Source organism: Ursus americanus, chromosome 10 (assembly GCF_024610735.1).
Source record: "Ursus americanus isolate L20-20 chromosome 10, mUrsAme1.1.p, whole genome shotgun sequence".
NCBI lineage: Eukaryota > Metazoa > Chordata > Mammalia > Carnivora > Ursidae > Ursus > Ursus americanus.
In genome coordinates, this window is record NC_142136.1 from 70,702,880 (window position 1) to 70,713,746 (window position 10,867).

The window sequence follows — 10,867 nt, forward strand, 5'->3', positions numbered from 1 at the left end:
CTCAGGTGAAGCTATTTAATATTTAGTCCCTTTGATTACTTACTGAAAAATGTCTCCCAATAAGACAGTTCTAGTTTAGGATCTGTGCCAAGATAACTGCTTCTTCTATGCAACCAAAATCTGCCAATAAATAAATGTTTTGAGAAGTTTTCCACTGTTCTTGCTTTCTCAGTAAATCAGAATTTAATAATAGAAAATGTGTTTCTAAAACCAGCTTATTCCTTGTGCAAAATATTAGTGTAAGATCACCCAAACCCATAGTTTACTGAGAAGTTAGGAGCAGAGTTAGGGTTTTTTTAATAGCAATTATCATCTTTTAACATATTATAAAATTCGGGGGGTTATGTTTACAAATACTGCCACCCTACCCATTAAAATGGAAAGCTCACAAAGGAAGGAATCTTTCATTTACTGGTTACTAACGTATCCTAAGAATCTAAAACAGTAGCTGATACAGAGCAAGTGCTCAGTAAATGTGTGTTAATCAAATAATTAAATAAAATGAATGCATCTCCACTTTTAGACCTAATTATACAAAGCTGAAAGTCTGCCAAAAATCTAAGTTTTTCAAAGACATTATTTTTTACATTAAATCTTTTTATAATATGTATCAGAGGACTTTACTAAAATTTTTACTTTAAAAACTGCCTTTATCATTTTTCCAAGCCTTGGGAGTAGGGAGAAAATTCCCTGTCCCATCATTGTCAAGACTCTTCCTCAGAGATAGCTGACATTGCTATAAAGTCTATGAACCATAAAACATCACTTATGGAATTTTAAGAGGCCTGATTCCATTTTGTTTTTCTTCACCTCTGATCTCATCCTTTCAGTCAAGTATACGGTCAGATACAGGAAGAGCAATATATTTTTTTTTAAAGATTTTATTTATTTATTTGACAGAGACAGAGACAGCCAGCGAGAGGGGGAACACAAGCAGGGGGAGTGGGAAAGGAAGAAGCAGGCTCATAGCAGAGGAGCCTGATGCGGGGCTCGATCCCATAACGCCGGGATCACGCCCTGAGCCGAAGGCAGACGCTTAACGACTGCGCCATCCAGGCGCCCTAGGAACGGCAATATTAAATGACAGAGTAAGTTTAGGAACAGATAAGCAAAATAAGAGAGTTATACCTAATAAACTCTTTTCCCATTTTTCCAGCTCTGTCATGCTCTACCTAATATTTATGAAAGCACCCTAAAGTAACCATATCAAAAATGCAGATAAACAATGAAAGACTATTAAATAATAACATGTTTTATTAAATATGCAAATGAAATTTCCCAACAAGTATTAACAAATGCTAATCTATTAAGTTGCAAAAGATATGACTTACAAAACTAAAAATATGTGAGCCACTGGGAAAAAATCCTGCTGGGTCAGATTTGATATGGAAGACTATTTAAATATCTTATTTCAGCTAATCGTGTATAAAATACAGATTTTTTTATTGAGCTATAATTGGCATGGATATATGCATATACTACAAAATGATTACCATGTTAAGTTTATTTAACATCAACCATACACAGTTACCATTTTTTCCTTATGCTGAGAACTTTCAAGATGTACTCTCTTAGCTTCCAAATACACAATACAGTATTGTTAACTATAGCCACCTGGCTATACATTCCATACTCAAAATTTCTTTATCTTATAACTGCAAGTTTGTACCTTTTGACCATCTTCATCCATTTCTCTCACCCCTCCCATCCCCACCTCCAGTAACTACCAATCAGTTCCCTGTATCTATGAGTACAGGGATTTTTTTTAGATCTCACATATAAGTGAGATCACAATGTAGTTGTCTACATAATTTTTTTTAACGTACCAAGTTTGAACCAAATTACTGACGATTCTGTATGCTTAAGATATGTGCATATCATATTTTGTGTGGATTTATGTATAAATATACATAATGCATTAAGATACAACAGCTTAATGCCATTATTTGTAATAATAAAAGACTATAAATAACCTAAATATCCATTAAAAAGAATAATACAACATACAGTAGAATATTATGCAGCCTTTAAAAAGAGCAAGGTAGATTTCTATGTATGAACTTGGAACAAACCACAAAATTTGCAATTCAGTTAAAAAAAATCAAAGTGCATTAGGTTTCTGTATGTATGCACGTGTTTATGTGGCGGTAGGTGCTAGCGATAGGAAAATATAAACATTTAATGATTGCACAGGCAAAGAATATTTCTGAATGCATACATAATAAATTAAAAAGAGTGACTATCTTTTGGAAAGGAATCAAGGAACAAAAGAAGGAGGGAGACTATTTTTCACTGGGTACCCTGTTGTGCTACTTAAATTTTTAACCTGTGCATGTATTACATTTTTAGTTCCAAAAACAAGACATTGTTTCCTATTTTTTTAAGCTAGAATTTTTATAATAAAAAATGTAATTAAATTAGAAAAACAGGAACGGGGCACCTGCCTGGCTCAGCCAATGGAGCATGAGACTCTTGATCTCAGGCGGGTTGAGTTCAAGCCCCACGTTGGGTGTAGAGTTTACTTTAAAAAGAAAAAAACAGCAACAATAACTTTTTTAAAAAAAAGGAAAAACAGATGACAGAAGAGACATCAAAAAAGAGGAGAGCTTTTTTATGGAAGAGGATTGTTATCTACATGCCAATTAACTCAGCCAAGATTAGTGAGATCAACATAACCTTCCCTGTACTGGATGTTAAACTGCTGAGCAGTCAGTGTTTTTAAGAGATGCTGGGAGGAGAAGAGGATCTAAAGATCAAACATGAAGTAATCTGTTTTCTGGAACATGAACATTTAGAAAACACAGGACCATTTTAGAGCTAAAAGCATTTTGGACATCACGTACTCACTCCATACCCCATGCTCCCATTTTACAGATAAACATTATTTCCAGTGGACTAAATGACTAGCTTAAGATCACAAAGTGATTTTGTAAGTGCGCTAAAATCAAAATCTCTGAGCCCCCAGTCCAGTAGTAATTCCTATATACCTATAGGAGACACAAATACTTGCATATATTGGCTTTCTAACAGCTATATGAAAACAGTACATAAAACAAATATTTTATCATATTCCACTTACATAGTCTCGGACTAAACTATTTTATAAATAGGATATAAAGTAAGTTAATATGGGGAAAAAAACATGAGAAATACTGCTACAAAACTTAAGTTTGTGTTCATGCACACACAAATTATGGACTGAACTGTTTCCTCTCAAAATTCATATACTGACGTCCTAACCCTCAAAGTCACTGTATTTGGAGGTAGAGCCTTTAGGAGTACAAAAGCATTTATTAATAACAATTAACCCCAGGTAATAAGATGAGGAGATTGGTCTATTTTGACTTTATGCACTGCTGCTCCAATGGAAATTTTTACATAAAGAGTTTGAGTTTCATAACAAAAAAAATTAAATAAGTGAAAATCAACTCTAAAATACATAAACAAATATTCAAGTCTGTCAGTAAATGCTCCTAGCACAAATCTTTAAAATATCATTTCTGGGTTACTGTAAATGTTCATAGCTTTGTACACAAAGTAGATATGCTTATAGAAAAGCAAACCAAAAAAACTGCTGCTCCGTAATAAATATAAAATTTCCAAGTTAAAAAACAGAGAAAAATTCAGCAATAAATACAAATGAACTCTTGATACATACAACTTGTTTGAATCTTGAGATAATTATGCTTGGAGGGGGAAACTAATCCCAAAAGATTTCATGCTACATTAAGTCCATTTAAATATTCTTGAAATGACAAAATTATAGAAATGGAGAGCAAATTAGTAGTTGCCAAGTTTGGAGAGAGAGTATGGGAGGGTTACAAGAGGGTGATAAAACTGTTCAATGTCTTGACTGTGTTGGCAGGTACACAAACATACACGTGAGAAATTCCACAGAACTAAATGCACATATGTGGGCACACACGAGTGCAAATCAGATTACAGAAATATGAATATGATAAGTGGACTGTATCAATCAATGCTGGTTGTGATACTGTACTGCAGTTATGAAACATGTTAAGTCTCGGAGAAAAATGAGTAATGGAACAAGTTCTCTGTGTATCATTTCTTAAAACTGCATGTGCCTCTACAATTATCTCAAAATAGAAGGTCAATTTAAAAAGTGAAAAAATCCCGCATGCCCGGGTGGCTAAGTTGGTTAAGCGTCTGCCTTCGGCTCAGGTTATGATCCCACGGTGCTGAGCAGGGAGCCTGCTTTTCTCTCTTCCGCTCTCCCCCGCTTGTGCTCTCTCATTATCTCTCTCCGACAAATAAATAAAATCTTAAAAAAAAAGGTGAAAAATTCTATAAAAGGGCAAATATATAAAGATATTTTGTTTTGTTTTGGCAATCATTTATCTTCTTACATGCCTATTTCAAATGCACTTTTATGGAAAGAAAGTGTACTTTCATGCACTTTTTTACTCATTAACTGAATCTTACCGCAACTTATAACAATATATCCCTCTTTGAATATTCCTCATAAAACTTACCAAGGCTTAATATTATCTTATACATGTGTTCGTATTCTCCTCTAGAACAGAAACTCCATTAAGGCCGAATTTCATTTCATTCAATGTTTCATTCCTATCACCTAGGGCAAAGCTTGCCACCTTGCAAGCACAATATTAAATGAGTGAAATGAATGGTATTTTAAAGTCTTTGTATCCACTGTGTGCATTGTCCAATAAAAATGTCTGAACCTATACCAGCTATCCTAATGACAAATTCCCACTACTCACTTTCCCGTTATCTGATACAGGTAAGTGTAATCCTGACTTAAACACAGTTTGCCACACACAGTATATAATCCAAAGTAAATGAACTTTAATTTATCCACTGTTCTCTTCCATTTGGACAGACAACCACAGTTCAATAATCTAGGTATTTCACTAGTCTTAAAATTGGAGAAAGAAAGAAAATACACAACTTACAAACTTATTAATAATAATACTGAGTAAGAGCAGCAACTATGACTAAAATGTCACTATGGGCCAAGCAATGCACTGATAATGCACCGAGCAATGCAATCCTATCACAACTCTGAAGTAAGTGCTATTGCTACTCCCATTTTTAAAATAATAAAACCTGAGGCTTAAAGGTTTAAAATTTACACAAGATCCCAAACTAATAAGAAAGCCAGGATTCCATCACAGATGTGTCTTACATCAAAGCCTTCACTGCTAACTAAACTAGTCGAACTAGAATATACATCTGTTTTCGGTAAAATAAACAAATCCACTGGATTTCAAATAAAGTAATGTACATAAAATATAAACATTGGCATATAAATAGTTTAGCTGCTAAAAACTGAGCACCTTGAAGATTAAACGTCTAGCTAGCTGAAAGTTAGAATTACATTATTAAAATGTCAAGAATCAGTAATTCAGTTGAACCCAAATCAAACCACATTTAAGCCTCAGAAGATCCCAAGTCCAACAGAAATATGAAATGTGAAAAACTTAAGTACTTTTTCAGGGGTGCCTGGGGAGCTCAGTCGGTTAAACGCCTGACTCTTGATTTTTGGCTTAGGTCATGATCTCAGGGCTGAGATGGAGCCCCACTCCGGGTTCCACGCTGGGTGTGGAGTCTGCTTAAGCTTCTCTCAACCTCTCCCTCTGCCCCCTCACCCCTGCTCCGACAGGCTCTCTCTCTTAAAAAATAAAAAAATAAAAAAAAAATAAAAAACTTATTTAAAAAAAACACAAACTGTTATTTCCCAAACAACAACCCTGAATGCCAGAACATGTTTACTACTACAGTGCCAGGTGAGCAGAAGAGCTGGAGAGCTGGACTAAGAAAATGTAATACTCTGTATACATAAAAGGTAAGCAACAAATTAAAGGATGGTTCCTTCACAAGACTGAAACATCACTGCAACTAAGTATATTAAGAAGAAAAAGCCTTTGTGCTTCAGTTTTCCAATGCTTGCAAAATAAGAATAAAATTTTCTCTTTCATTTACCTCTTAAGTTTTAACATGATCTGAAACACTAACAAAGCAATTCTGCAAATGTAAAGTAGTAAAGCAAGGGTCAAAAACTAAGGAGCCAGACACATAAAAGTCACCTAAGTCAGGGAGTAAGGCAAAACTGAGAGTCTTGCCCCAACAGTCCTAATTCCAATACAAGTAAGAGTTGCCCTTCAAAGGAAGTCAGAAATCTACTTCTATATTACATCTTTTGATTTTTTAATGTTGTTAACTACAATTCACACACATGATACAAAAAATTACACTATAAATTTGAGCCACCAATATGGCTAAAAGTATAAGACAGCTAATACCAAGTATTGGTGAGAATGCAGAGCAACGAGAACTCTCACACACTGCCACAGGGAATGTAAATATGGTACAACCACATCAGAAATTATCTACTTAATCGGAACATATGCATACCCTATTATGACCTAGCAACTCCTAGGTGAGCCAACAGAAATGCATAGACTTGTTCATCAAAAACCATGTTCAAGAATGTTCAAAACAGTGTTTTTAATGGACAAAAATAGGAAACATTCCACTGCCCACGAACAGTAAAATGAGAAAATAAAATGTGGTATATTCATACAATGTAACACTATATAGAAATGAGACTATAGAAGCTGTTTTTACATCACATGAATAGATCTCACAGATATGTTTAAGGAAAGAAGCCCATTCCTATCAAGTTCAAAAAAAGTGAAAGATGAATTTACAGTGTCAGAATATAGTGTTAGAAATCAGAAGTCAGGGGCGCCTGGGTGGCGCAGTCCTTAAGCGTCTGCCTTCGGCTCAGGGCGTGATCCCGGCATTCTGGGATCCAGCCCCACATCAGGCTTCTCCGCTACGAGCCTGCTTCTTCCTCCCACTCCCCCTGCTTGTGTTCCCTCTCTCACTGGCTGTCTTTGTCAAATAAATAAATAAATAAAATCAAGAAAGAAAGAAAAGAAAAGAAAAGAAAAGAAAAGAAAAGAAAAGAAAAGAAAAGAAAAAAAGAAAGAAAGAGAAAGAAAGAAAGAAAGAAAGAAAGAAAGAAAGAAAGAAAGAGAAAGAAAGAAAGAAAGGGAGAGAGAGGGAGGGAGGGAGGGAGGGAGGGAAGAAAGAAAGAAAGAAAGAAAGAAAGAAAGAAAGAGAAAGAAAGAAATCAGAAGTCACATTTGGGAAATGGTAATGACTGGAAGGGGGCAAGAGCAGGACTTCTGGAGGTATTGATCAGGTCCTATTTCTTGATCTGAGTACTGATTATAAGCTATGTGTTCATCTTGTGAAAATTCCAAAACTTATGATTTGTACACTTTTCCCTGGGTATGTATACCTCAATAAAAACTTTTTTTTTTAAGATTTTATTTATTTATTGACAGAGAGAGAGAGACAGCCAGCGAGAGAGGGAACACAAGCAGGGGGAGTGGGAGAGGAAGAAGCAGGCTCCCAGCGTTGGAGCCTGATGCGGGGCTCGATCCCAGAACTCCGGGCACCCCTCAATAAAAACTTTTAACACACACATGCACACACACAAGATTCCATGAAGCCCAAACAAAATATTTCTGCAGGCAGATCTAGCTTATCAGAGCAGATCAGTTTATGGCCTCTCAGCTAAGAAAACGCTCTACGATCTTACTTTTTTAAGATTTTATTTATTCATTTGACAGAGAGGAGACAGCCAGCGAGAGGGAACACAAGCAGGGGGAGTGGGAGAGGAAGAAGCAGGCTCCCAGCGGAGGAGACCAATGTGGGGCTCGATCCCAGGACTCTGGGATCACGCCCTGAGCCGAAGGCAGACACTTAACGACTGAGCCGCCCAAGCGCCCCACTACAATCTTACCTTTAAAGAAGAGCAAAGAAAAAATAAAAGCAAAATAAAACCGTGATGCTAAATGATCAAGGCAGCAACTAACAAAATTTAAATTTCTGATAGCACTACCTCTTAGGATGTGTTGCCTAGTTTAATTGCCTCTTGCACTTAACAAATCAAGCCTGTTTCCAAAGATACAGCAAAGAATCCAGTAAAAGTTAGAAAGCAAACTAAAATTAAACATTTAAGTGTAAAAATTCAAAGCAGCCATTAAATTACCAACACAATCTTCTTCCCTCATTCCTGAGCAACTTTACTTGCTACTCACTGATACGAAGCAATTTGCTCTCCTCTAAAAGAAGTCACAACCTACATACTTCTCAGTTACCAAGAAGTCTACAGCAGAAACAAGGAGCCTCAGGCTTCACCCAGGCAAGTTAAAGCAAGCCCTACAGAACCTAAATATATAACTCAGCTATTTAATCAAATATCTCTTAAATGACTATTAAATTTTAAAATGCCTTATTTTGCAATAACTACCTGTTCTCTCAAGATCCTATATCCCAGACAACTACTTTCCTTTTCTGAGGTATGGAATGATGCTCACCTCTGAGCCACTGCCAGTATCTTTCCTCCACCTCCCATCTTCACCTATTTACAACAGCGTGTCTTATCTTTCACGTCCCAAATCTACCACCTCTGCATATTAGAAAATTCTAGGAAGATAACATATTAAATGAGATGCCAGCATCTTTGAAAATGCCTTTCTGTATGTAACAAAGCCACCCATCAGTTTCCCAGTACTATTCAAACACTGATCAAATTACTTTGAGCCACAACTCACACAACCAACAAAAGTTTACCTTGAAAATGCAAAGCTGCTACTCCAAAGTGATAAATTTCCACCAATAAAGTAGCCATTTTTTACAAAACACTTTTAGTTACAAATTAATCTTCTGAACATATCTGGCCAAATACATCTGCATTAAATTCAAGTCCATCACATCAATCTTTTTTAAAAAAGCAAATCTCTGGGAAAACACTAAGTAATCCTCATAAAGCAAGTAACTGCTAAAAAAAAAAAAAAGGCAAAAATGTATTAACGTCCAAGTTGCCTATCAAATTATTTTGAGATCTAAAAACTGTTCAGAATGCCCAAGAAAGTAAACCTTACCCCTTCTGGTTTACAAAGTCAATATACTGAGAAACAAAAAACAAAAACCTGCCACCTGTTCTGCTTAAGAGTAACCTTCTGTAAAATACATTGCTCTTAAACTAATAATTGTAAACTCCACTCACTAAAAACTAAAAAGCGGCAAGGCAATAGATAATGACAAGTGAAAAAGTAAAAAATACCAACAGCTTTAAGATATTCGAACTCAAGTGCTCAGTCGCACACAAATGAACGCTGCACGTTTTCAAGGCTCCACGCTACGAGTTTGCTTGATAGCAAGTTGTAGAAGACAGGATCCCTACTGACACCCAGAAAACTTATCTTGGCTTCAGGAAAACTATGTTGAAATGCAAGTCTTGATAAAGTCCTAAACTCTCGACTAAACCTAAACACAATATAAAAACTGCAGTGCCTTCACTCCTAATCCTTAGAAATCACTTCCTGCCTGGAAAATCTTTCTCCCTTAAGCCTTACACAAACTTTTCCCGTTCTTTCAACCTACTCCAGGAAGCCTTAAGCCCGCCCATCACCTCCCGCCCCCTACCCACACACACCCACTAGGGAACCTCAACACTCGGCAGACACCACTCCACACGGGCACGCAAAACACATGTGCCTGCAAACCCAGCCCCTTTCCACACCCCCCGGAAACGACACCCCCTTTCTCACACACCGCACGCCACAGCCCATCCCCCTTCCTCCCCGCCCCCACTCACAGCACCCCAGTCCACCCACCCACGTACCGGGGAACCCAGCCTCCCCTCCCCAGCTCGCCTAGAGCTGCGAGGAGGGGAAGCAGGAAGAAGGAAGGAGGGCTCAGGCCCGGCCTAGGCCTCTCAGACCGCCTAGGGAGGTGAAGGGGGGGGACCCGCGGGCAAAGCTCTTGCAGGGCCTCATCCGGGCCCCCTCCAGCCCCAGGCCTCCGCTCCGCCGCCGCTCCAACGCCCGGGCGGCCCTCCCAGCCCGCACCACACTCACTTGCCAGCCGCGGTCCATCGAGTACTCCGCTGCTGCCTCCTCCTCCGGCTGCGGCTCCGGCACCGGGACCCCCTAGGTCCGGCTTCTTGGGCCCCGGGGGCGGCCCGGCTCCCCCGCCCGGGACTGCTCCGGGAGGAAAGGCGGCCACGGGCGCGCCCGCCAGAGCCAGGGGGACGCTGTTGCTATGGAGGCCGAGGCCCGGGGCAGCTCCGGCGGCCGGGTCCTCATGCAGGAACTGACACTCCTCCCCGTAGAAGCAAGTCTTATCCTTAGCGTAGTAGCGGCAGTACTTCAGCTTCACTCCCGCCGCCGCCCCGCCGGGGACACCCCCGACCCCCGGCGGGGCCACCACCGCCACTGCCGCCGCCAGCGAGGAGGAGGAAGGGGAGGCGGCGGCCGAGGGGGGCGGGAGGCCGCCGCCACTGTTCATGGCAACGCCGCAGCCTCGTCTTCCGCTGCCGCCCGAGGAGCCGCCACCGCCGCCGCCACCATAGACCGGGGAGGGAAGGAAGACGCTGCCGGTGCCTGATAAAAGCCTGGGCGGGTGGGTCTGTCCCGCTGCGGGAGCCGGAGCCGCCCGGGGAGAGGGGGGGAGGGGAGAGGGGAGGGAGGAGGGGGTAGGAGGGAGGGGAGGGGAGGGGGAGAGTTGGGATTCTCTCTCACTCACTCTCTCGTTCTCTTTTCTTAAAGGGGCCGCGCGGGACGACGGGGTGGGCGCGCGAGCCCAGACGGGGCCTTCGAGGGCGCGGGCTAGGGAAGGGGGAGCGGCGGCGGCGAACGGGCTGGGAGGGTGGAGAGGCCGGTTTATTTTTAAATTCTGCCTCCACTCGCTCTCTAGCGCTCTGGTTCCTCCGAGTTGTTTATTCCATTTTCCTCTTCCTGAGAGGGCCGTCGCCGCTGCGCAGGCGCGCCGAGGCGCGGTGGCTTGTGGGTAGCGGGAGCGCGAG

General features: G+C 40.4%; 1 protein-coding gene across 6 annotated transcripts in view; it reads right to left on the reverse strand.

The window, feature by feature from the left end:
• The window catches only part of PAN3 (poly(A) specific ribonuclease subunit PAN3), a 126,766-nt gene extending 116,264 nt beyond the window's left edge, over positions 1–10,502 (reverse strand). For all 6 annotated transcript variants that reach the window (XM_087865222.1, XM_045797044.2, XM_045797043.2 and 3 more), the window contains exon 1: positions 9,921–10,502. In XM_087865222.1, the coding sequence (XP_087721348.1) occupies positions 9,921–10,350 (430 nt within the window). In that variant the 5' untranslated portion in view covers positions 10,351–10,502. The remainder of the gene's footprint in view (positions 1–9,920) is intronic.
• Between the last annotated feature and the right edge of the window lie 365 nt (positions 10,503–10,867).